The sequence below is a fragment of the Leucoraja erinacea genome, chromosome 8 (genome assembly GCF_028641065.1).
Source record: "Leucoraja erinacea ecotype New England chromosome 8, Leri_hhj_1, whole genome shotgun sequence".
NCBI lineage: Eukaryota > Metazoa > Chordata > Chondrichthyes > Rajiformes > Rajidae > Leucoraja > Leucoraja erinaceus.
This window is the reverse complement of record NC_073384.1, coordinates 24,101,155-24,128,690: the sequence shown is the minus strand read 5'-3', so window position 1 is coordinate 24,128,690 and position 27,536 is coordinate 24,101,155. Positions and strand designations below refer to the sequence as shown.

The 27,536-nt window shown below is 46.6% G+C and overlaps 1 protein-coding gene across 2 annotated transcripts in view; it reads left to right on the top strand.

Annotated features, from left to right (window-relative positions):
* Window positions 1-27,536, top strand: part of wdr27 (WD repeat domain 27) — a 398,117-nt gene that overhangs the window by 178,387 nt on the left and 192,194 nt on the right. For both annotated transcript variants that reach the window (XM_055639235.1, XM_055639236.1), the window contains one exon: window positions 11,406-11,508. In XM_055639235.1, the coding sequence (XP_055495210.1) occupies window positions 11,406-11,508 (103 nt within the window). The remainder of the gene's footprint in view (window positions 1-11,405; window positions 11,509-27,536) is intronic.

Below are 27,536 nucleotides of genomic sequence, written 5' to 3'. Positions count from 1 at the left end.
CGTTTTTGCTCTTCAAACCACGCATGACATGCCTTTCTGCCCACTACTTTTCCATTCCTGTAAATCATCATATTTGGAGTAGTTCAAATTCGGATAATCTCTGCAAATGCTGTCTAAATCAGTCTCTTTTGCTGGGCATTTGGATTGACAATTTTGCATTTCTTCTTCAGAGACATATAACCATATAACCATATAACAATTACAGCACGGAAACAGGCCATCTCGGCCCTACAAGTCCGTGCCGAACAACTTTTTTTCCCTTAGTCCCACCTGCCTGCACTCATACCATAATCCTCCATTCCCTTCTCATCCACATGCCTATCCAATTTATTTTTAAATGATACCAATGAACCTGCCTCCACCACTTCCACTGGAAGCTCATTCCACACCGCTACCACTCTCTGAGTAAAGAAGTTCCCCCTCATGTTACCCCTAAACTTCTGTCCCTTAATTCTGAAGCCATGTCCTCTTGTTTGATTCTTCCCTATTCTCAAAGGGAAAAGCTTGTCCACATCGACTCTGTCTATCCCTCTCATCATTTTAAAGACCTCTATCAAGTCCCCCCTTAACCTTCTGCGCTCCAGAGAATAAAGACCTAACTTATTCAACCTATCTCTGTAACTTAGTTGTTGAAACCCAGGCAACATTCTAGTAAATCTCCTCTGTACTCTCTCTGTTTTGTTGACATCCTTCCTATAATTGGGCGACCAAAATTGTACACCATACTCCAGGTTTGGTCTCACCAATGCCTTGTACAATTTTAACATTACATCCCAGCTTCTATACTCGATGCTCTGATTTTATAAAGGCTAGCATACCAAAAGCTTTCTTTACCACCCTATCTATATGAGATTCCACCTTCAAGGAACTATGCACGGTTATTCCCAGATCCCTCTGTTCAACTGTATTCTTCAATTCCCTACCATTTACCATGTACGTCCTATTTTGATTTGTCCTGCCAAGGTGTAGCACCTCACATTTGCTTTCTTACCGGAGACCACGGCTTCAGGATGTTATAGGTCGCAGGCCGGCGGTCGGAGCTCTTCTCTGGCTATCCTCGGCGAGGGATCCAAGTCCACGTTGCGCCCATGGCTAGAAGCACTGCAGACCGTGGTTTCAGGATCTAATAGTCCGCAGTCAGCGATCGGAGCTCTCCCTATTGGCGACCCTGGCCGCGATGAAAAGTCCATGCTGACCCCGCTGCTGAAAGTCCGAGCCCGACTCCAGGAAAGGCCGCTCCATTCCTTGGTGTTAGGCCACGAGGGAGGTGAAATGGAAAAGTCGCCTCCCTTGGAGGAGGCGACCGAAAGCGGTTCCCCTCTTGACCCCCCTCACCACCCCCCACACAAGACACAAGACACACCGAGAGACCCTAAAAACAAACATTTGGACACACTAAAAAAACAAAAAAAGTATAAATAACGGACACACTGCTGGCACGGCAGCCATCTCGCAGCGCCCCCACCGACATCAGTGGCTCAGAAAGTTAGTTCCCTATACATTTTCACCTTGTTTTTTTGATGATAACTTTGTTGTGGAGCACACAGGATTCCTTTCAATCTTTTTCAGATGGAATTTTGGCTGCAGGGGAGTATAGAATGTAGGATGAGAATAAAATATGGTTTAATCTTTCCAGTGACCAGCTGGAAGAAAACTGCTGTGTTGTTGGATAAACATTTAAAGGCCTGCTGAATTTAGCTCAGCCTACCAAGCATTTTTATTCATGTTGTTCTAAATTATTAGCCTCGTGCCTGATCAAAGATGTAAACTGCAAAATGTTCAAATATAACATATCTTTCAATTCATTTAAAAACAGTCCTGCCTTTGCACTAGCAGATGGACAGATGTGACAAATGTCTCCAGAACCACAGCTAACTGCTGCAACTGAGTTACAGGCACTCTCTTGGGTGGGGATATCCATCAAATCTGACTCATAGTCATCACAGATTTTATTTATTGTACATAAATTATTTTTCCAATTAGGATTCTTTTCTAGTCTACATTTTTTTTAGGTCAACGAAAGGATTGAAGGAAATAGTGATGTTGCTGTCATGATGTGGGAATGTGAATTTTACTTCTGCAAATACTCGGCCCACACCATTTGCATAAATTGTCATGAACTTCCCAAACACAACAATGTCATCAATTGTTCAAATTACTAAATCATTTGTATGGAATGTCTTACCTAACAGAGGCTGTCAAACTGCGACTACATAATATTTGTAATTTTAAGACCAAAAAATTTGTATTCAAGTTCATTCACACATTAATATGATACAGTAAAAAATATTAGCCTCATTTTAAGCAATCTATATGTCAACATAAAATGAGAACCTAAATTTGTGTAAAAGGCCACCAGATTCCTGAGCTCATGATGGATTAAATGGGAATGTCATTTTAAAATTCAATCTTTGTATGATAGCCTTGAGCTTTATAATTAGATTAGTTTCGCTGTCTATTAGTTTCTATTCTTACCCTCCCCTGACTCTCAGTCTGAAGAAGGGTCTCGACCCAAAACGTCACCCATTCCTTCTCTCCAGACATGCTGCCTGCCTCGCAAAGTTACCCCAGCATTTTATGTCTATCTTCGGTGTAAACCAGTATCTGCAGTTCCTTCCTACACATTTAGTTTCTTTGTTAATGGGAAAAATAGTTTATTTACTCATTATACATTGCATATGATATTATTCCAAGATATAAATGCAAATAGGCACTTTTGCATAGCTTATCATTGATATTAATGTCCAAAAACTTGTCACACTTTAACATTATTTGACGTTGGCCAGGCCACTTATATATCTTGGCTTAGTGTATTTTCATGTCCACCTGGGTTTGATTATACCATTTAGAACAATTAACAGACTATGATAAGGAGGAATGTGAGGTGTTGCATTTTAGGAAGATTAACATGGGCAAGACATACACATTGAATGGTAGGGCTCTGGAAAATGTAGAGCTGAGGGATCTAGGAGTGCAGGTACATAGTTTGTTCAAAGTGGCACCGCAGGTAAATAGGGTGGTCAAAAAAGCTTTTGGCACATTGTCCTTCATCAGTCAGTATTGAGTATAGAAGTTGTGAGATAATGTTGCAGTATCAATATGATCAATGCTAGGGGGAACACAATGCCATCCTTATGTTACAAATAATAAAAAAGGCAGATGCTGAAAATCTGATGAAAAAGAGAACATGCTTGGAAAGATTTGGGCAGATTAGGCAGCATCTGTGAAAAGAAAAATAGAGTTAATAGACCAGGTCCCTCTAACCTGCCCAACCTTTGAATGAAACTATGGATAATCCTGTAAATTATTCATTTTACTGTCAAGCCTCCATTTATCAATGCCATTGAAATACAAAAGTCTACCAATTCCCGATTATCTTAACCTAACTACGACTCTTTGGTGCCACCCTAAGTTAAATAACGTATAAAACCCACTCAGTACATGATAGAAATATATAGCATCTACATATTTATATTTGAAATTGTGCTCATTGAATAATTAGCTCGGGTGGTATAATAACTTTCAACTTCCTCATCACAGGAGCATTCTCGGTAATGGGTCAAAATGATCTGCCCAATGCAATTTATCCTAGTATTGATTTATGTTTGTGGATGACAAAAAAGGTGGCGATGTTGTGAAAATATAGGAAGGGTGTCTAAAGCGATAGCAAGGTTTAGATCAGATGTAAAATTGAGTGGAGCAATGGAAGAATAAATTTAATCCCAACAAGTATGAAATAATTGTTGTTGTGACTGGTCCTTGATGATGGCTGCTTTCCGGCGACGGCATGGTGTAAATGGAGTTATGGCAGGTTGAATGTGAAGCAATGTGTATTTTTTGTGACTGGCAGTAATTTTCTTGAAATAGATGCTTCTTGAAGGTATGCACAATGTAAGGTGTGATGTTTGGTGGACTGTGTGGGGTGGGAGGTTGCTCCTCCCGTGCAGCAGGACAGGACAAAGGGAGATGTTTTTGTTTATAGTTTATCCTGTCTGTAGTGTGTGAGTGTGCAGTCATTTTTGAGTTGTCTTGCTGCCAGCATTGAGTAATATAATAAAGACTTCTGTTGAACCTTGAAGATCTCAAGTTTCATGCAGACCTAGAAAACGAACACAAAAGTGGTGTCAGAAGTGGGATGCGACCCAGAGGAGAGCCTATTTTTGATTTGATTTAAAAAAAACAGAACTCAAACTAACATGTCTCTGCAATTCGATCATTTCGATCCCGAGCGCGAAATGTGGTTGTCTTATTTAATGCGAGATGAGTTTTATTTTGAAAGTATGGCAATTACGACTGACCAGAGGAAGTGTTCATTAATGTCTCCAGAAACTTTTGCACTGCTTCAAAATTTACTTACAGAAGAAGTAACTGAAGCCTCATATGCTGATATCACAACGGCTTTGCAGCTGCATTTCGAAGAAAGTCTAAATTTCCTTGCAGCTCGCCTTGATTTCTACAGGACGGTGCAACAGGAAGGGCATTTGATTAACAAATTTCTTGCTGAACTTTGCACCAAGACAAAGGCATGTGATTTTAAAACTCAATGCTGTGAAAAGTGCCAAGACAATGCGTTGCGGGATAGACTGGTCATGGGCTGCAGGTGTACATTCATCCAGCAGGCGATTCTCATGGAATCGGATGACTCATTGAAGAATGTGCTGCAGTGTGCTAAGATGGATGAGCTGCTGAGTAAAGAACTGCACAAAATGGCTGGCAAAATAGCGTCAAAGCTCCCTCAGGAGGTGCATACAGTTCGTCAGACTCATCCGCAATACCAGAAACCAGTTGATCGACCCAGAGCAAATCCAGAGAACATGGGACAGTTTCAGAAGAGCCGTTCCCCACGGATTGCAACATGGTCAGCAAGTGCGTGAACAACCTGTGAAAATAGGATGTCGAATGGCACCGGCCCAATGAGTGTGACCATGCATTCACCAGGTTGACACGTTTGGTCCACTATGACCCATCGAAGCTGAACCCGCTGGCCGCCGATGCAACACCGTATGGTCTTGGAGCTGTAATCTCACAAACGGCGCCGAACGGCAAGGAAGAACCAATCGTGTTCGCATCCAAAATGCTGACGAACGCCGAGAAAAAGTACAGTCAAGTGGAGAAAGAACAGCACACAGATAAAGCAAATACTGATATTTCTTCAAAAGAGAACACTGAGGAAAACTTTGATTCTGAGCGTTTAGCAAGGGTTGTGAAGCGCAAAAAAGGCAGGAAAAAAAGAGTGAAGCGAGGTTCAGCCAAATGGAGATGTTCAAACTGGAAAGGGGGAATGTGATGTTTGGTGGACTGTGTGGGGTGGGAGGTTGCTCCTCCCGTGCAGCAGGTGGCGCTGCACATGACAAAGGGAGATGTTTTTGTATATAGTTTATCCTGTCTGTAGTGTGTGAGTGTGTCGTCATTTTTGAGTTGTCTTGCTGCCAGCATTCAGTAATATAATAAAGACTTCTGTTGTACCTTAAAGACTTGCACGTTTCATGCAGATCTAGAAAACGAACACGAAATAAGGGAATACATCCTGACCTTGAGAATTAAAAGGGACTTTCAATATGTTCAGTAAGACCAGGTGCCTCTATAATCAAGCTCAGTAGGCCATGTCAATTTAAACATATACATCTGCCTTGAAGGGCAGAGCTGGACATCTTGTTGCATAGCATTGCACATTTCTCTCAAGAGCTGGTGGGAAGGTGGAAACCCGTCATTTAGATCAGAGGATGTCACTCGTTCTGACTCTGCCATTGCTATTTGAACATAATCCTATGCATTCTTATAGCAATGGGAGAGTCAGAACAGGGTGAGGATGTCTGATCTAAAGGACAGGACAAGAAGAACAGACTTGGATTTATATCGTGTTTAAGAAGGATCTGCAGATGCTGGAGAATCGAAGGTACACAAAAAAGCTGGAGAAACTCAGCGGGTGCAGCAGCATCTATGGAGCGAAGGAAATATGCAACGTTTCAGGCCGAAACCCTTCTTCAGACTGATCGGGGGCGGGGACAAGAAAGTAAAAAGGAGGAGGAGCCCGAAGGCTGGGGGATGGGAGGAGACAGCAGGGGGACTGAGGAAGGGGAGGAGACAGCAAGGACTAACAAAATTGGGAGAAATCGATGTTCATCCCTTGTCAATTCTTCCTTTCCCTCTCATACCACCCCCTCCCCGGGCACTTTCCCTTGCAACCGCAAGAGATGCAACACTTGTCCCTTTACCTCCCCCCTCGACTCCGTTTAAGGACCCAAGCAATCGTTCCAAGTGCGACAGAGGTTTATCTGCATCTCCTCCAACCTCATCTATTGCATCCACTGCTCTAGATGTCAGCAGATCTATATCGGTGAGACCAAGCGGAGGTTGGGCGATCGTTTCGCCGAACACCTCCGCTCGGTCCGCAATAACCAAGCTGACCTCCCGGTGGCTCAGCACTTCAACTCCCCCTCCCACTCCGTCTCCGACCTCTCTGTCCTGGGTCTCCTCCATGGCCACAGCGAGCAGCACCAGAAATTGGAGGAACAGCACCTCATATTCCGTTTGGGGAGTCTGCATCCTGGTGGCATGAACATCGAATTCTCCCAATTTTGTTAGTCCTTGCTGTCTCCTCCCCTTCCTCGGTCCCCCTGCTGTCTCCTCCCATCCCCCAGCCTTCGGGCTCCTCCTCCTTTTTCCTTTCTTGTCCCCGCCCCCGATCAGTCTGAAGAAGGGTTTCGGCCCGAAACATTGCCTATTTCCTTCGCTCCATAGATGCTGCTGCACCCGCTGAGTTTCTCCAGCTTTTTTGTGTACCTTGGATTTATATTATTTCTTTCATCTTTCATGATGCTCCAAAACATAAAGTGATTTTGAAATCTAGTCATGATTGTAATGTAGGAGATACAACAGCCAGTATATAAAAGCTTCAACAAATAGTACTGTGATAGTAGTCATATAATCTGATTGAGGAGGATGTAGGGCACCAATGATGAAATATACCACAGGATCTTACAACTGTGAGAGTAGAGGGAGATGTTTTTTTTAGTTTATCTTTAGTTTTGTGCTTGGTGGGGGGGGGGGAACTTTTTTTATCTCTATCCTTGACGGAGATACAACTTTTTCCGTGTCGTATCTCCGTCTGCACTGCAGTCTAACATCTTGGAGCTGGCGGCCTCTTGCTGGGATCTTGGGAGCTCCAACCGCAGGAGCCTGTGGACTTAACATCTCGGAGCTGGCGATCCCTTTGCCAGGGACCGACCTTGGAAGCTCCAACCACGGGGGCCTGCAGACTTTAACAACATGGAGCTCATGGTCCCTGGTCAGGGACTGGCTTCGGGAGCTCCAAGCCGCGGGAGCTTCAACTGCCCCGATCATGGAAGCTGCGACTGGCCCAATCGCGGGAGCTTCGATTGCCCCAATGTGGGAGCTTTGATTGCTGGCTGCCTCGACTTCGGATGGTTCGACTCCCCTGACCGCAGGAGTAAAGGAGGAAAGCAGATAAGACTTTATTGCCTTCCATCACAGTGGGGAATGTGGAGGAGCTGCTGTGGTGGGTGTTTATGTCAAATTTTTATGTAGTTGTGTGTCTTGTTGCTATTTTCGTATGACTGTATGGCAAACCAAATTCCTCGTATGTTGCAAAACATACTTGGCTAATAAATTACGATTATGATTATGACTCTTTTAATGTTTCATCTGAAAAGCAACGCCTCCAACTGTGTGGCACTCTTAATATTGCACTGCAGGGCCAGCCTCGGCCTTTGTGCTTGAGATTCTGGAAAGAGATTCAGAGGTGAGAGTGCTGCTAACTGAGCCACAGATGTTTATGCAAAGTGTGCAACCAGCAGGCCGTGGCATAAATCAGCCCCATTGCAGGATTCTTGCATTGCCATCAGATTTTTCAAATCCTACGAATTTGATTGTATCAGATAACATTGGCCCAGCACCTGTTGAAACTACCTCACCAACTGTATTCGCTGCCAATTTGTATTCAGGTCATATAATCGTAGAAAATTTACAATTAAGCAAAATGCCATTCAGCCCCTTGTGTCCTTGTCAGACAAGAAAAAAATAAAGCCTGCCCACTAGCACTTAGTCAATAGCTCTCCAGATGACATCTGTACAGTTCAGGAGCACGATAGGATTTCTGTGCCTAACACGATTTCAGGCAATGAACTCCAAACTCTTATCACTCTGAGGAAAACAGTTTTTCCTCATCCCTCCCTCTAATCCTTCTACCGATTTCTTTAACTTTATGCCCTCTGCTTTTTGAACCTCTGCTAAGGGAGAAGTTCCTTCCAGTCTAATCTGTATACGTAATCTCTATTGAAACACCTCAATATGAAACACCTCAATTTATTCTCTTTGCTGCTTTTTTCTTATCCAAAGAAAACAACTTTCTTATTCAAGTTTTCCTTGCAGCCACAATGCTCCAATCCTGGCATCGTCTTTCTAAATTTCCCCTGTAGCCTCTCCAATGTAATCACACCTTAAACTGAACATTCGAGTTGCTGAACTTGTTAAATGAAAGCATCCAGGACCTGTCTGGTGAGGCTGTGAGTGGTGGCAGATCCTTGACCAACATGGCCCAGAACAACCCCATCCATTTGCACCAAAAAACCTTTGGTTATACCTTAATCTGATAAAGCTGTCAAGTTTTTTGGATGCTTGAGTCTGATATTTAGAAGCGTTAAAAAAACAATTGAAGAACAGTTATCAATTAGAAATTGTCAAAACTACTTAATGTTTTTTTTAATTGAATGACCCAATTTTAAATAATTAGGACATTTAAACTATATACAAAAATTAAAACACTCTAACTTTAGTTGAACACTCATCCTGACACCCATAACATCTTTATTGAAGCACAGGTAAGTAACACAATGCCTCCACTATTGAACTAAGATTGTATATTCAGAGTTTGGATAGGCTGGTACTGTTTTCCTCAGAGCAAAGAAAGTTGAGGAATGACCTCAGTGAGATTTATGAAATCATGAAATTATGAGGGGCATAGACAGTGTAGATAGCCCCATTCTTTTTCCCAGGATAGGGGATTCTAAAACTAGAGAGCATAGGTTTAATGTGAGAGAGGAAATATTTAAAGGTGGGCTGAGGGGCAGGCTATTCACACAGTGGGTGGTGGGTGTGTGGAATGAGCAGAATCAGGTACAATTACAACTTTTAAAAACATTTGATAAATACATGGATGGAAAAACCTTGGAGGGATATGGGCCAAATGCAAGCCAAGAGGACTAACTTAAATGGGCATCTTGTCAACATGGACAATGGGGCAAAGGGCCAATTTATGTGCTGTATAACTCCATCAATCTAAGAAAATATCCAGAGGCCTGATTACTAATCCAGAGAAGTCGTTTTGAATCCTGCCATAGAGAATGGAAACTAAATTCAAGAAATTAAGTCTATCAGGAATAAAAAGGTAATATTAATAATGGTGATCATAAACTACTGAATTGTTGTGCTGAAAGAAGTTAGCATGACTGCCAGTTAGGGGTAATTTGGGGATATACATTTAATTGTGGCCTTATTTGTCCAAAATTTGTGACTGTTCAAGGATCTACAAACAAATTTCCACATTTATCTGCTGAGAAATTCTGCATTTGTGCATTTGGAAAATTCCTGGAGGGAACCAAGTTTGGCCATTTACACAGAGAGCCTACGTTGATGATAGACAAGTGTCATTGCTTAAAAGAATGACAGGATTGGTTTGTTTGGCTTTTTGACGGTGCGACTCTCGTCAGCAGCGGCCTCTGCAGCCCGTCCGCGTTTTTATTATTTTTTGTCTATGTTTCTATGTAGTTTTTGTTATTTTATGTTGGGGTGTGTGTGTGTGTGTGGGGGGGTTGGGGTGGGGGGGTGGGAGAGAGGGGGCAACTTTTAAATCTCTCCCTGCACGGGAGACCCGACCTTTTCTTGTCGGGCCTCCGTTGTCGTTGGGGCTGCTATGAGGAGCGGCCTCCAACAGAAGAAGAGCGGGGACTCTGGTGCCGACGACTCACACCGTCACCGTCGCGGAGCTGGCCGAGTCCTGAGCGGGTGGAGCGGTGTGTGGAGCGCTGCTGCTGCTGCTGCTGCGGCCCGACCTCCGGAGACTCGGCGGCTGCAACTGCGGGTCTGGTGGACGGCAGCACCGGGAGCCCGCGGGTCCCTGGAGGGAGACCGCTTTTCAGGGCTCCTGCAATGGAGACTTCTCCCGCCCGAGTTGCGGGGTCGAAGAGCTCCTGGAGCGGGGCCTTACAGCACTGCCCCCGCGCGGCTTGGAATGGCCGCGGGACAATCGCCATCGCCAGACGGGGGCTTTGACTTTGACTCTGGCATGGGGGGGGGGTGGGGGGGGGGGGTGCAGTGGAGAGATAAGTTTTTTTTGGCTGCCATCACAGCAATGTGATGGTTGTTTATGTAAAATGTAAATTATGTTGTGTCTGGGGTCTATTTATTTGTAATGTATGGCTGCAGAAACGGCATTTCGTTTGGACCTCAAGGGGTCCAAATGACAATTAAATTGACTTTTGACTCTCTTGACTCTTGACTCTTGACTCTTGACTCTTGACTCTTGACTCTTGTACCTTCTCCACCATTTGGTAAAAATCATGGCTCATCTTTTCACTCAGTGCCAGTTTTCTGCTCCAAAACCTGTATCCCTTGATCTCTTTAATGTTTAAAAAATCACCTTTCTTGAATATACTCTGACTGAACCTCAGCAATCTTCTGACAGAAAATTCCAAAGATTCACTGCTCTTTGATTGAAGAAATTTCATCTCATCTCAGTCTAGCGATTGCAATTTTCCCTGCAATTTCTGGCCTTTAAACTTTCATTTCACTGTTAATCCCTCGGTGTTTCTTTCAGTCCCTTGTTGCAAATGTTTATGGAGCACCTTGATATATCTTGGAGAAGTTATTTAGTACCTGTGCTTAGAATTTCTTGGTTCCACCCTTAAGAAGTATCATGAAAAATGGCGATGAGTGTTCAAAATGAATTTCCAATCTACAGTTGAGTAGCTTCTAAGCCTGAGGTTGAGCAGCTCTAAGCATGACACTGTAGACAAAGTTAGGGGGTGTTGTCTATATCAAAGAATTTGCAAAGTATTCATAGATGGATGAAAGCTTACTCTGTTGTCATATCTGGTAATTAGCCTAACTGATAATTGGTAGTTGTATTAGTTTATTATCGTCATGTGTACTGAGATACAACAACAAACTTAATTTGGCATGCTTTCCAGGCAAATCATATCACACATGAGTACAATCAAACCATAACTAATCATCACTTTTCCAGATGGAGAATGGGACTAACTAGATGGAAAGCAGATTGTGTACTTGCATTAAAAGAACTGGCATGGAATGGTCTCTCTGTGCCATGTTACTATAAAATCAAAGCTATGAAAATGTATTGAACTGACAAAGTGATGTTTCTTCAGATCTGTACGCCGATATGAAGGACACGTGAACCGTTGTCAACACTGTGGCATTGCCCTGAGCCCCTGTGGAAGATTTTTAGCTACAGGCTCTGAAGATAAATGTGTAAGTAACTTTTAGGACAAATGCTAATGCTTTATGTTGTGTTGGTTTAACAAAATGCTTACAATAATTGTGTGAGCCATTGATTCAAAGTCATGTATTTGACTAAGAACTTAATGATTATATAGCAACTTATAGTTATGTAAGTCTTTCAAATAAAGAAACACCAAGAGTTTGGTTTAGATATAATGATCAAAAATTACCAGTAGCGATCTTTAGAATTTAAGTTAAAAAATGCTCCAAATATTTTCATGGATTTATAGTCATCCAGTACGGAAACAGGCTGCTTGACCCAATCAGTTCATGCCAACCAAGATGTCCTCGAAGCTGGTCTTATTTGTCAGTGTTTTTCCCATATCCTTTCAATTATTAATCCAAAGCCACATGGATTGAAGTGATGACATCACACTTGCTGACACCCCACTCGACTCGCATTTATTCACAATTTCCCACAGTGCCATTTATTGGGTGATGCCATCGGGGAACAAGTGCAGGTAGTATTGTTGTAAAGCGATATTTACATTTCTAAGAAAACTTGGGTTTTAGAAAATCGCTATTTTTCCTGAATTATTTAAAAAAAGAAAGATCATTTTTATAACTATGTTATAACTATTAGTACTATAAGCTGAAAATACTAAATACTATATGATTGTTAAATAGAGTTATATTGCTCGTGTTAATAGGCGATGTCTTATGAATTTCAATGGCCTTCTATCGGGAAAGTAGCAGCTGTGTTCTTAAGAAACAATGGTATCTGATTACTGCAGAAAGACTACAAGAAAACTTTTTTTTCCCCCAAGAAAGCCTTTTTTCTGCTTGCCAATTTCCAAAGTAAGACTTAAGTAGTTCTCTAGTTCCCAATCTAAGTCGCTGTGTACCAATTAGGCCTGTGTAATATAAGTAGGGTTCATTGATCATGTTATATCCAATTTGCTTTATGGAAACATGCACTGGAGCGGAAAAACCTGTAATTTCAATCAAGCCTTTTTTTCTGGAAGTTAAACCATGTAGAATCGCAGAGGAAAGAAAATTAGTTTGTAGAGGCATCATGAATGAACCAAAGTTGTCAACTACAGGGCATTATTGGGAGTGAACTACATGATCAAAATGTGGAGGCTAAATCACAAAAACTTGATTAATCATGACTTTTCTATAACAATCAAACTTTCTTCTTAAGTTATCATTCTACAAAGTAGTTGCATTTTCCATCCTTTTATTGTTAATGGAAGTGTAACTCTGCTCTAGCAGTGGGCAGGATTTTACTGATTATAAAGTGAACCTGTTTAAATGGAAACAATTCTGGGCCTCTCATGCACAGGGTTATACAATTTACTAGAAAGATTAAACAAAAAATTACCGTTTGAAGTTTGATCTTTATTTTATGAGAAGTTGAAGTGAGGGACTACGTGAAGAACCTGCCAGCCCGCATGCGTGTCAATCTTCAGAGCAACCATATGAAACCACAGACCACTTGCACGAACTTAAACTATAGAAAGATTAATAACCCTTGACTTACCAAATTATCTTTATGAGATTCAGGGTTGGGAGTGGAGGGCACGTAGATCAAACTTCAAACGGTAAGTTTTTGTTTAATCGTTCTATTTTATATCAAAGTCTCGTGATGAGACTAAGTGAAATCTTCGAAGCTCTGTGCTTTCATGCAGTAAACCAATCTGTGTGTGAAACACTTAAACAGATAAACCATAAATGGTAGAAAAGACATGGGCTATTAACAACATGATGGTAACTTACATACATGTACATTGACCTTACGTGGACCACAGTCCCAATTGCCTTTGGGTTAGACAATAGCTCATGCAACACTGTTCAGATCTATCTGCAACCATCCAGACATGTTCAACAAAATTTTATAACTTCTGAAAATGCGCTTATCTGAGGCTCCTGCTGTTGGGGAAATTCCATTCTATTGGCTGCTAACGAGCCAGCCCCCCTGATAGAGTGAGACTTGAAATTATTTGAATTCACTCCCGCTTTTAGCTGCTTACACTCTATCCATCTTGAAATAGTCTGCACCAACAATCGTGTGAAATTATTAAATAGCTATGAAGAAACCATCCTTCATTTCATAGGTACTAGTAAACTCAGTGTATCTTTTTACATAATCAACACCCCCAATCTCCGATCTGGTGGGTATGCTGTCAACTCCAACTTACCCAACTGTGCCCGTTTGTTTTATGAGTTCATTCATAAAAGCTATCCTTATGTCAGATATGACCCAGATCCAGAAGGAGATTTTGTAAAGACTGCTCTTTGTGCTGAAATCAGTTGTCATAAACATAATTAACTTAAAAGATACTGCTCCATCATTAAGAATACAGTGAATGAATATCTGCATAATAATTTATCCTGATTACACATTCCACACTACTATGAATCTTGGCTTTAGAGTGTTTATTATAAAAGACACCTTTCATAACCTTAGTTACCAGTGGGTGAATTACCAATCATTTGTTGTCCCACTTATAGAACTAGATAAAATGACAAAGCAGCAAGAGCAGTGTCAATTGCGCTATAACATAATCGCTTCTCTTAAACCCAAACTGAAAGAACCACAAACCTCTGCTACTTTTTGTTTAAAGTGGCTCACATGTATCTCTTCGCAAACTTTCCATATAACCATGCAATGATAGATGCACGAGAAATAGGCTGAATTAGCCACCAGTCGTGTCTTCGAGCAAATATAGCAGCTTCTTTCAGCAGACCTATCTATAGTGGAATTCTTGGGTGAGTAGGCCAAAATGGCACTACTATAATTAATGTTGTCTATAAACTCCATGACAAAATGCCCTTTAGATCTGAGTAGGACAGCATTAACTTTAGAATTTTTGTGAATAGCCTAGGACTGAAGTCAACCCCTTAGGTAGAACCTAAAATTTCCAACACTAGCCTTGCCATAAAACACCAGATATGTCTGTGCTTCTCGAATATTGATATGGAAAGGTATATCTCTTCAAGATCGATTGAGGCCCTAAATCCTCTGTAATCAGCTACATTGCTGAATGGCAATTATCCATCTTAAACTGGTTATACCAACTACATGATCAGACTAGCCAAATTCAAGCTTGATTTGGTATCCCCCATTTTTCTTCAACCTTGAGCAAATATTAGAATATCTATATTACTAAAAGTCTGATCTTGACCGCTTTTGGCCCACTGAGGTGCGATGTCCGAGAGAACGCTGCTACCTACGGCCGTCATTTTTGGCCACCTCGCTCAGAGCCCACGTCCACCTTCCTGTACCAGAGGATTTTTCCCATCAATGAAAAATCAGAGAGATATTAATGTTTATTTTAAAATTGCCATTCTCTCTGCTGCCCCTGCTGGAACGAGGGGGAGGGACTATACAACCAGGAAGTGATGTGCCTCACTCCGTCTCTTCAAGATGGAGGAAGCCAGAGGGTCATGTCTCTCTGGCCTCACTGAACACATGCCTACTCAATTGTGAGTCCCCTTAATGTGGTTTGAAAATGAAAATATGGTTGGTTTGAAGTACAAAGGCACTGCCTGCAAATGGTGGTTTGGGTGGTTTGGCTTGAAGTTGAAAGGCACTACTTACTGCAAATTGTGGTTTGGGAGCTTTAGCTTGAAGTTGAAAGGCACTACTTACTGCAAATGGTGGTTTGGGTGCTTTGGCTTGAAGTTGAAAGGCACCACTTACTGCAAATGGTGGTTTGGGTGCTTTGGCTTGAAGTTGAAAGGCACTACTTACTGCAAATGTTGGTTTAGGTGCTTTGGATTGAAAGGCACTACTTACTGCAAATGGTGGTTTAGGTGCTTTGGCTTGAAAGGCACTACTTACTGCAAATGGTGGTTTGGGTGCTTTGGCTTGAAGTTGAAAGGCACTACTTACTGCAAATGGTGGTTTGGGTGCTTTGGCTTGACGTTGAAAGGCACTACTGCCTGCAAATGGTGGTTTGGGTGATTTAGCTTGAAGTTGAAAGGCACCACTGCCTGCAAATGGTGGTTTGGGTGCTTTGGCTTGAAGTTGAAAGGCACCACTGCCTGCAAATGGTGGTTTGGGTGCTTTGGCTTGAAGTTGAAAGGCACTACCGCCTGCACATGGTGGTTTGGATGCTTTGGTTTGAAGTTAAAAGGCACTACTGCAAATGCACTTACTTCCTGTTTGCACTGTATATTGATTTTAGATAAAATGCTACAATTTATGGCTGTGATTTTTGGTCATCTTACTCAGTCCCCTTCCACTTAGCAGGTGCAGAGAATTCTTCCCATCAATTAAAAATAAAAGTGTTATTAATGTTTAATAAATGTTGAAAATCTCTCTCCTGTCAATCACACCATGAAGACCACACCTTTTCCGGCAGGAGGGGTTATAAAACCCGGAAGTGTGGGTGTTGCTCACTCTGCATGATGGGGGAGGGAGAGGTCACGACTCTGTCTGAGCTGTGAATCACCCTGCACCCTGCTGAAAGTGGTATGAAACTGCACTTGAATTTGGTGGCCTTGGATCCAGCTTGAAATGGTATGAAACTGCACTTGAATGGAGGAAGTGAAATCACTAGCAAAATGGGAAAAAATTTGGTGTTTTTGGAGGAGAGCTGGGCGGCAGCAGCAGCAGTTAAGCAGCTGGCCAATAGGAGGCGAAAAAATGAGTGAGTGGGGGGGGGGGGAAGGATTTTATTAAAAATGTGTACAGAAAAATGACGAAATTTGATGAGGAGTGGATGAGCGTATGTAAAATTGAAAATCGCTAGCGTTTTTGCATGTGGTTTTGGCGGAGTAATGAATCAAAGGGCAAAAAAATGACAAAGGGCAAAAAAACGACATGCACACACACACACACAAAGTTTTAAAAATATACTGGACCAAGTGCAGACCCGTTGGGTCTGATCCACGAACGTGCTTCAGACCCAACGGGGAGGGGGGGAGGGGGGGTGTTGTTACCGAACTGAACTCAGTGTGGAATGAAAAGTCAGTGGAAGTGGCGCGATTAGAGACTATGAGGCCTCGCATCCTCAGCACTTCTGAGACGCCGGCTCTGTCGCGCTGGAAAAGCAGCAGTTGAACATCCGATGTTTGGCTTGAGGCAGCGTGACAGAGCCGGGCCGGGCACCAGCGGTAGGGAAAAATGTCTACTTTTTTCGAGCAGAGCCAGGCGTCAGCAGCCGTTATGGTCGCTGGCCAGCAGGAGACGACAAATTGAGTGAGTGGAGGGGGAGGATTTTATTTAAAAAAGTGAATTAGCTTTGTAAAAATGTAAAAGTGAATTAGCTAGCTAAATGGAAAAAATTACGGAGATTCAGTGTGTGGTGCTGGCAGACCACACACACACACACACACACACACACACACACACACACACACACACACACACACACCACACACACACACACACACACACACACACACACACACACACACACACACACACACACACACACACACACACACACACACACACACACACACACACACACACACACACACACACACACACAATGGTGTGATCCCCCAACCCAATATTCCACCATGCACCCGTCTCCTCCATTGGAACTGAGCCCGTTCCCAAATGTAAGATTGCAGCCCTCCCCTGCCTGCTGCAGCAGTGAAAAGTTCAGTGTCCCTCTCTTGCAACTTTGTTTCGAAGTGTGTTGGAAGCTGACATGTAAATGGAGAAGCCTGTTTATTTGGGGGGTGGGTGGGGGGGGGGGGGGGGGGTGGTGGGGAGAAGGATTTGATTAAAAAACATGTACTTCAACACGACGAAATGAAATGAGGAGCGGATACTTAGAAAGAAAAGCGAAATCTCTACCGAAATGGAAAATATCTCGGAGATTGAGCGTCTGGATTGGGCGTGGCAATGAATCAAAGGAAGAAATGCAGCCGGACGGCAGACGGACGGCAGCCGGACTGATTTGAGTTTTATATATATACTAGACCAAGTGCAGACCCGTTGGGTCTGTTTCCCCAACAGCGTTTGCGGGGGGGGGGGGGGGGAGGAGTAGGGGCTGCGGCATCACACTCAAATTAACCACCCCCCAAACTCACAGGTGGGGGGGGGGGGGGGGGGTGGGTGAGAAGAGGGGAGGGAGGGGAGAGGAGGAGGAGGAGGAAACATGGCAGATTTGGGAGGGAAAGGAGAGCGGGGGTAGGGGGTGAGAGAGGGGGATGGGGGGAGAGAGATGTGGGGGAGGGGGGGGGATGGGGAGGGAGGGGAGGGGAGGAGGGGGAGTGGGGAGTGAGAAGGAGGAGGGGAGGGGTAGGAGGAAGGGGGCGGGTGGAGAGAGGGAAGGGGGTGGGGGTAGAGAGGGAAGGGGGGAGGGAGAGAGGGAGAGGGGAGGGAGGGGAGAGGGGTTGAGGAGAGGGAAACATAGAAATTAAGTGAAGTAGTAGGCCATTCGGCCCTTCGAGCCTGCACCACCATTAAATATGATGAAGGGATGATCATCCAACTCAGTATCCTGTACCTGCCTTCTCTCCATACCCCCTGATCCCTTTAGCCACAAGGGCCACATCTAAACTCCCTCTTAAATATAGCCAATGAACTGGCCTCAACTACCTTCTGTGGCAGAGAATTCCAGAGATTCACCACTCTCTGTGTGAAAAATGTTTTTCTCATCTAGGTCATAAAGGATTTCCCCCTTATCCTTAAACTGTGACCCCCTGTTCTGGACTTCCCCAATATCTGGAACAATTTTCCTGCATCTAGCCTGTCCAACCCCTTAAGAATTTTCTATAAGAAGTTTCTATAAGATCCCCCCTCAATCTTCTAAAATCTAGCGAGTACAAGCCCAGTCTATCCAGTCTTTCTTCATTTGAAAGTCCTGACATCCCAGGAATCAGTCTGTTGAACCTTCTCTGTACTCCCTCTATGGTCTGTTTCCCCAACGGCGTTTGCGGGGGGGGGGTGAGAAGAGGGGAGGGAGGAGGAGGAAACGGGATAGATTTGGGAGAGAAAGGAGGAGAGCGGGGTAGGGGGGTGAGAGAGGGGGATGGGGAGAGAGAGCTTTGGGGGAGGGGGGATGGGGAGGGAGGGGAGCAGGGTGAGATGGGGAGAGGGGTGGAGGGAGAGAGACGGGAAAGAGTGGGGGAGTGAAGTGGGGGGGAGGAGAGGGGTAGGGGGAAGGGGGAGGGTGGAGAGAGGGAAGGGGGGGGGTAGAGAGGGGAAGGGGGGTGAGGGAGAGAGGGAGAGGGGTGAGGGAGAGGGGTGAGGACAGGGAGAGGGGTGAGAGGGAAACATAGAAATTAAGTGCAGTAGTAGGCCATTCGGCCCTTCGAGCCTGCACCACCATTCAATATGATCAAGGATGATCATCCAACTCAGTATCCTGTACCTGCCTTCTCTCCATACCCCCTGATCCCTTTAGCCACAAGGGCCACATCTAACTCCCTCTTAAATATAGCCAATGAACTTGCCTCAACTACCTTCTGTGACCGAGAATTCCAGAGACTCACCACTCTCTGTGTGAAAAATGTTTTTCTCATCTCGGTCATAAAGGATTTCCCCCTTATCCTTAAACTGTGACCCCTTGTTCTGGACTTCCCCAACATCGGGAACAATCTTCCTGCATCTAGCCTGTCCAACCCCTTAAGAATTTTCTAAGTTTCTATAAGATCCCCCCTCAATCTTCAAAAATCTAGCGAGTACAAGCCAAGTCTATCCCGTCTTTCTTCAATTGAAAGTCCTGACATCCCAGGAATCAGTCTGTTGTACCTTCTCTGTACCCCCTCTATGGTCTGTTCCCCCACCGGCTTTGGGGGGGGGGGGGTGAGAAGAGGGGAGGGGAGGAGGAGGAGGAAACGGGATAGATTTGGGAGGGAAAGGAGAGCAGGGTAGGGGGTGAGGGATGGGGAGAGAGCTTTGGGGGAGGGGGGATGGGGAGAGGGGTGGGGGGAAAGAGGGGAAAGAGTGGGGAGGGAGGAGGAGACGGGTAGCGGGAGTGATGGAAGAGGGACAGAGGGATAGGGGAGGGGTGTGGGGAGAGAGAGGGATGGGAGAGGGGTGAGGAGAGGGGGAGGAGAGAGTGGGAGAGAAGTGGAAGAGTGGGGAGGGAGGGAGGGGTAGAGGGGTAGCGGGAGTGGTAGAAGAGGGACAGAGGTGTAGGGGAAGGGGGTGGTGGTAGAGAGGGTGGGGGTGGTGGTAGAGAGGGAAGGGGGGTGGGGGAGAGAGATGGGTGGCAGAGGGAGAGGGGTGAGGAGAGGGACACATAGAAACATAGAAATTAAGTGCAGTAGTAGGCCATTCGGCCCTTCGAGCCTGCACCATTCTCCATTCAATATGATCACGGCTGATAGAAACATAGAAACATAGAAATTAGGTGCAGGAGTAGGCCATTCAGCCCTTCGAGCCTGCACCACCATTCAATATGATCATGGCTGATCATCCAACTCAGTATCCCGTACCTGCCTTCTCTCCATACCCCCTGATGCCCTTAGCCACAAGGGCCACATCTAACTCCCTCTTAAATATAGCCAATGAACTGGCCTCAACTACCCTCTGCGGCAGAGAGTTCCAGAGATTCACCATTCTCTGTGTGAAAAAAGTTCTTCTCATCTCGGTCACAAAAGATTTCCCCCTTATCCTTAAGCTGTGACCCCTTGTCCTGGACTTCCCCAACATCGGGAACAATCTTCCTACATCTAGCCTGTCCAACCCCTTAAGAATTTTGTAAGTTTCTATAAGATCCCCTCTCAGTCTCCTAAATTCTAGAGAGTATAAACCAAGTCTATCCAGTCTTTCTTCATAAGACAGTCTTGACATCCCAGGAATCAGTCTGGTGAACCGACTCTGCACTCCCTCTATGGCAATAATGTCCTTCCTCAGATTTGGAGACCAAAACTGTACGCAATACTCCAGGTGTGGTCTCACCAAGACCCTGTACAACTGCAGTAGAACCTCCCTGCTCCTATACTCAAATCCTTTTGCAATGAAAGCTAACATACCATTCACTTTCTTCACTGCCTGCTGCACCGGCATGCCTACTTTCAATGACTGGTGTACCATGACACCCAGGTCTCGCTGCATCTCCCCCTTTCCCAATCGGCCACCATTTAGATAATAGTCTACTTTCCCGTTTTTGCCACCAAAATGGATAACATCACATTTATCCACATTATACTGCATCTGCCAAACATTTGCCACTCACCCAGCCTATCCAAGTCACCTTGCAGTCTCCTAGCATCCTCCTCACAGCTCCCCCCCTCTCCATACCCCCTGATCCCTTTAGCCACAAGGGCCACATCTAACTCCCTCTTAAATATAGCCAATGAACTGGCCTCCACTACCTTCTGTGGCAGAGAGTTCCAGAGACTCACCACTATCTGTGTGAAAAATGTTTCCCTCATCTCAGTACTAAAGGATTTCCCCTTTATCCTTAAACTGTGTCCCGCGTGTCCTGGACTTCCCCAACATCTGGAACAATCTTCCTGCATCAGACAAATGCAATTCAGGACTTTTCACTTCACAAGCAAATCAGAAATGACAGTTAGTGTAGAATTTGAATAATCGCTGAGCGTTCTCTATGGCAACAATGTATTTGAGCATTGGGCATTGTGACATCACACGATGGAATGTTCACCATGGGCTGGGCTCCTGCAAAGGCATATGTAAATGAATCCATTCCGATTGGCCATCTGTGAGCATCGGGCATGGTGACATCACATGATGGAACGTTCACAGGGAGCTGCTTGTGTGGATGTGAAACCAGTTTCTTTTTGAAATATTGAGGTGGTGGGGGGGGGTGTAGGATTTGATTAAAAAAGCGTACTTAAACACGACGAAATGTAATGAGGTGCGGATACTTAGAAAGAAAAGCGAAATCTCTACCGAAATCGAAAAGACGTCGGCGATTCTGCGTCCGGTTTCGGAGTTGCGGAGCATCAAAGGAAGAAACGCGGCGGACGCCGTACGGCGGCAGGCGGACTGATTTGAGTTTTATATATATAAAGATAGATAGATAGATAGATAAGACCAAGTGGAACCTGTTGAGTCCTGTTTCCCCAACACAATATTCCACACTCACCCATAGCTCCCAACTGCGCAGGCATGGCTGAGGGGTTCCTGTTGTGACACCGGTGATTCCCGTTGTGAAGCGAGTCATGGCAGCACTCCCCCCAACTGCGCCTCGCCATCACGTCAACCCTCCCCCAACTGCGCCTCGCCATCCCTCTTCCTACCTCTATCTTCCTCCATCAGTCAGCAGATTGAGGGGCTGGCGGAGGCATAGGTGGAGGGACAGGTCGAGAGAATGGTCGAGGGACCGGTGGGAGGACAGGTGGAGTGACAGGCGGAGGGAGCCGTGAAGGGGGGGGGGGCGCCCTCGTGGCCGAGGTTGGGCAACCAGCACTGGCTGGTCAATGTCATAGAAACATAGAAACATAGAAATTAGGTGCAGGAGTAGGCCATTCGGCCCTTCGAGCCGGCACCGCCATTCAATATGATCATGGCTGATCATCCAACTCAGTATCCCGTACCTGCCTTCTCTCCATACCCCCTGATCCCCTTAGCCACAAGGGACACATCTAACTCCCTCTTAAATATAGCCAATGAACTGGCCTCAACTACCCTCTGTGGCAGAGAGTTCCAGAGATTCACCACTCTCTGTGTGAAAAAAGTTTTTCTCATCTCGGTTTTAAAGGATTTCCCCCTTATCCTTAAGCTGTGACCCCTTGTCCTGGACTTCCCTAACATCGGGAACAATCTTCCTGCATCTAGTCTGTCCAACTCCTTAAGAATTTTGTAAGTTTCTATAAGATCCCCTCTCAATCTTCTAAATTCTAGAGAGTATAAACCAAGTCTATCCAGTCTTTCTTCATAAGACAGTCCTGACATCCCAGGAATCAGTCTGGTGAACCGTCTCTGCACTCCCTCTATGGCAATAATGTCCTTCCTCAGATTTGGAGACCAAAACTGTACGCAATACTCCAGGTGTGGTGTCACCAAGACCATGTACAACTGTAGTATAACCTCCCTGCTCCTATACTCAAATCCTGCTCCAAATACTCAAATGTCGAGGTGTGCCGGCTTCAACCGATCAATCGACACGGCCACCGGCCGGCCCCCCATATCCAGCACAAAAGTCGTCTGCCCAGGTTCCTGCACCCGGAACGGGCCCTTGTACGCCCTCTGGAGTGGCGTCCGGTGGGCATCACGGTGCAGGAAAGCGTATGGGCAGTCCCTGAGGGCTAATGGCACATGCTGGCGAAATGTCCCATGGCGGGATGTCGGGACGGGTGCGAGCCTGCCAACTCGCTCACGAAGGCACTTTAGGGTGGATGAGGGCATCCCCTGCTGCCCCGGCGCCGACGGCACGAACTCCCCGGGCACTGTGAGTGGCGACCTGCACACGAGCTCCGCCGATGATGAGGCCAAGTCCTCTTTAGGAGCAGTCCGGATGCCCAGCATGACCCAGCAACTCGTCCATCCAGTCCGGGCCGGAGAGTTGTGCCTTCAGCGCTGCCTTTAGCTGCCGGTGGAACCTCTCCACCAGACCGTTAGCTTGCAGGTGGCAAGCCGTGGTGTGGTGTAGTCGCGCCCCCAGCAAGCGAGCCATGGCTGACCACAGCTCGGAGGTGAACTGTGGCCCCCGATCTGAGATGTGTGCCGGCACCCCGAAGCGAGCAATCCAGTGCGCGGACAACGCACGAGCGCACGTAGCCATTGAAGTGTTGGCCAGCAGAATGGCCTCCGGCCACCGCGTGAAGCGGTCCACCATTGTGAGAAGGTGGGTGATGCCCCGTGACGGCGGGAGAGGCCCCACAATGTCTATGTGGAGATGGTCGAATCGCTGGTGAGGTAGACCATACCCCTGGAGAGGCGCACGGACATGGCGCTGGATTTTCGCCGTCTGGCACGGAATGCAGGTGCGAGCCCAATTGCCAACCTGCTTGCGCAGACCGTGCCACATGAAATGAGCGGCCACTAGTGCCGTTGTCGCCCGAATTAATGGGTGAGACAGTCCGTGGATGACATCAAAAACCCTCTGGCGCCAGGCGGCAGGGACGATGGGGCGCGGCTGACCGGACGATACATCGCACAGGATGGTTGCTCCTCCAGGACCGAGAGGGACATCCTCAATGCGGAGGCCGAAGATGGCAGTCCGGTAGGCGGGCATCTCATCATCCGTGAGCTGTGTCTCTGCCAGAGCAGAATAGTCAATTCCGGGCGCCAACTCGAAAACGGCATTGATAGCGGGGCGGGACAATGCGTCAGCCACCCGGTTCTCCTTCCCCACGACTTAGCGGATTGAAGTGGTATACTCCGAAATGTAGGCCAAATGCCGCTGCTGTCGTGCGGACCAGGGGTCGGACACCTTTGCCAAGGCGAGAGTGAGCGGCTTGTGGTCCATGTAGGCGGTGAACTGGCGATCCTCCAGGAAGTACCGGAAGTGGCGCACTGCCAGGTACAGAGCCAGGAACTCGCGATCGAATGCGCTGTATTTCGTCTGCGTGCGGTTGAGGTGCCGGCTGAAGAAGGCCAGGGGCCGCCAACCACCGCCCGTCAGTTGCTCCAGCACAGCACCAACCGCCGACTCCGAGGCGTCCACCGTGAGAGCAGTCGGGGCATCTTCCCGCGGGTGCACCAGCAGTATGGCCCGAGCCAGGGCCTCCTTCGTGCCGCCAAATGCAGCCACTGCCTCGTGGGTCCATTCAACAGCTTTGTTCTGCCCACCCGCCAGGAATTGATTCAGAGGCCGCATGATGTGGGCCGCAGATGGCACGAAACGGTGGTAAAACGCCACCATGCCGACAAATTCCTGCAGGCCACGCACCGTGCGTGGGTGGGGAAACTGACGGATGGCGTCGACCCTGTCAGGCAGGGGAACCGCGCCTTGCGCAGTCACGCGGTGGCCGAGGAAGTCAATCTCGGTCACCCCAAAACGGCACTTTTCGAGGTTGATGGCCAAACCATGTTCGCTGAGCCACTGACAGAGCTGCCGAAGGTGGGCGCAGTGCTCCTGCTGCGAGCGGCTGGCCACCAGGATGTCATCCAGGTACACAAATACGAAATCGAGCTCGCGACAAACCCCGTCCATCAGGCGTTGAAAAGCCTGCGCGGCGTTCTTGAGGCCGAACGGCATCCGCGTGAACTCATAAAGTCCGAATGGCATGATGATAGCCGTCTTGGGTACATCATCCGGGTGGACCGGGATCTGGTTATAACCCAGTACCAGATCCACTTTTGAAAATATTGTAGCCCCAGCCAAATGGGAGGTGAAGTCCTGGATGTGGGGTACGGGGTATCGATCCGCGGTTGTTGCGGCGTTCAGCCGCCGGTAATCCCCACAAGGTCGCCAGCCCCCGCTTGCCTTAGGGACCATGTGGACTGGGGATGCCCATGGACTGCTTGAAGGGCGGACGATCCCCAAGGCCTCCATCGTGCGGAATTCCTGTCGTGCCAGGCGCAGTTTATCTGGTGGCAGTCGGCGCGCTCGTGCGTGGAGAGGTGGGCCGGAAGTCTGGATAAAATGTACCACTCCATGACCGGGGGTCGATGACCGAAACTGTGGGGTCAGGATGTCCAGGAACGCGGCCATGATCCGCGCGAAGCAGGAGTCCACGGACGACAGGGGCCGTCCCACCGGCTGATCCAAACGCAGCATGATCGGCTCCATCTTAGCGGCGTTGACCAAGCGCTGATGCCTGACGTCCACCATGAGGGAATGCGCCCGGAGGAAGTTGGCCCCGAGCAATGGCTGGGAGACATCAGCAATGGTAAACCGCCACGAGAAATGGCAGGAGCCGAAAACGATCGGGAACATGCGCATTCCATACGTGCGGATGGGGCTGCCATTCGCCGCGGTGAGGACAAACCCCCGCTTACCGGAACGAATGTCGGCCAGCGAAGGGGGCAGGACGCTGAGCTCCACTCCAGTATCAACGAGGAAGCGGGTCCCGGAGCGCCGATCCCAGGCGAAGAGGCGGTGAATTTGGCCGGCCGCCACGGGGACTATTGGCAGCCGGCCCAGGCGTTTCCCGGGAACGTGCACGGCTGGCGGCATTGTTGTGCTGCAGCACCCCAGCGCTGATGGAAATAGCACCAGCACCTCATGTTGGTGTTACTTGGAGCTTGCCTGCTCCTGCTGGTGGTGCCTGTAGCTTGCTGGTGCTGGACTGCAGGTGCAGTACCCCTCAATGCCGCTGGGGGGCGATCGTATGGGCCGTCGGGCTGGAGCAGCTCCCCCGCCCCACTGGAGGAAATCGGGAGCTGCCGGGGTGACGTCATCGGCGCGCCTGCCAACGGCCAGCGCGTTGACATCATCAGGGCGCGTCGGCCTCAGCGCGACCCCGTCTCTGCTGACGGCCAGCGCGCTGATGTCATCAGGGCGCGCCATCCACAGAGCGTCGGCGCGCCTCCCGATGGCCCTGAGGTCAGCAAAGGAGGCGTCTGTGAGCTGTAGACGAATGTAGGCCGGCAGCAGATGCAGGTATGTATATTCGAATAGCAGGCACGGCGTGTGCCCATCCAGTAGAGCCACCATCTCCTTTAGGAGGCTAGATGGCCGTCGGTCGCCTAGGCCCTCCATATGCAGGATCCTAGCAGCACGCTCCATTCTGCTTAGTCCATAAATCTGGAGCAGGAGCTCCTTAAGACCGAGATATTTATCAGTGTCTGGGGGGGCTGCGAGGAAGTCCGTGACCTCTTCAACCGTGTCCTGGTCGAGGGTCCCCACCAGGTAATAGAAGCGGGTGGCATCGACCGTGATGCCCCACAGGTTGAACTGCTCCTCCACCTGCTGGAACCAGATGAGCGTGTCCAGAGAAAGGGCCGGGCTGGCCTGTGAGGAGGTAGGGCTTTCTCTTCTCTCCATCATGACGCCAATGGAGCGTCGGGGGTCACCAATGTGGTGCGTGGGTCTCAAAAGGAAGCACGAAGTCCAGTGTTTTGAAAGGCACCTTTAATTATGTTCCTCCCGGTTGTAAGGAAGACCAAACAAGAGAAAGATGGCACCCAAACCCCTGCCTTTAAACCCTCTGGTTATGGACCGCCTCCAGACTGAGCCATTCCCGGGCCGAGGGGTTCGACAGTATGATGGCGCGACCCTTGGGAGCCACCACAATAGCAAATTATGGCAAAAAATAGCAAAAAAAGGTTAGATGGCTTTTTTCAATTGCTTACTTATGTTATTGCATCTTGGCTTCATGCTGAACATGGAAGTGGGTGTTGTAACAGTTTCAATTTTAAAAATCATAAGAGCTATTGATATATTGACCATGCATGGGACTAACTACTCACTTGTAAAGACTTTAGCGCTTGTACTTTGATGGAATGTAATATTTTTAGCCTTTGATCTTTTTTTATAATGGGAGATCAAGGGAAGAAGTAAATTCCTCCAGATGGGCATCATATATTTTGAAAAATGACAAGGAGCCAGCACTTTGTGAATCCTTCCGATGTGGTTTTTTCTATTATAGTCAGAGTGATTGCATGGTGGATTTTCATTACTTTATTAAGATTGATAATTTTAATAACTACTAAATGTCATAATTCAACTTTATTGAAAGAAGTTGGATACTTTTGTGAGTAAAACATGAGCTTAAATTGGCTTGCTTTTGCACTAAAGCAGTGATTGGATTTTAAACAATTTGATATGGGGGCAATTAGTTTCTTGATTACATAGTAGATGAAATTCCAAAGATCAGACTGACACAAACAAGGCAATAAATCAAGAGCAGTGGCATTCTAGGCATGCAACAAGTGAACAGGATGGAAAAGATTACCAGCTTAGAACCTTGACCCGAGGAACCAGATTAAAAGTGGAGCTAGAATAGAAATTTATGGTACTGCATTTTGATGAAATTTTAAAAAAGTGAGGCATAATTCAAAAATTCAAAGTTTTCTATATTATGTAAATAAAATTAATAACAATACCAACGTGAACTTAAAAGTGAACTAATTGTACAAATGCCATTATCTTTAACAAGTTTTCAATTTTCTATAACTTAACACACATCAACATATCTGGTTAAGCGGTAAACTTTGAAGTATCGTGATTGTAACCCCTCTTCCTTTAGTATCACATCATACAGTGCAAATCAAAGTATTGCGTGCT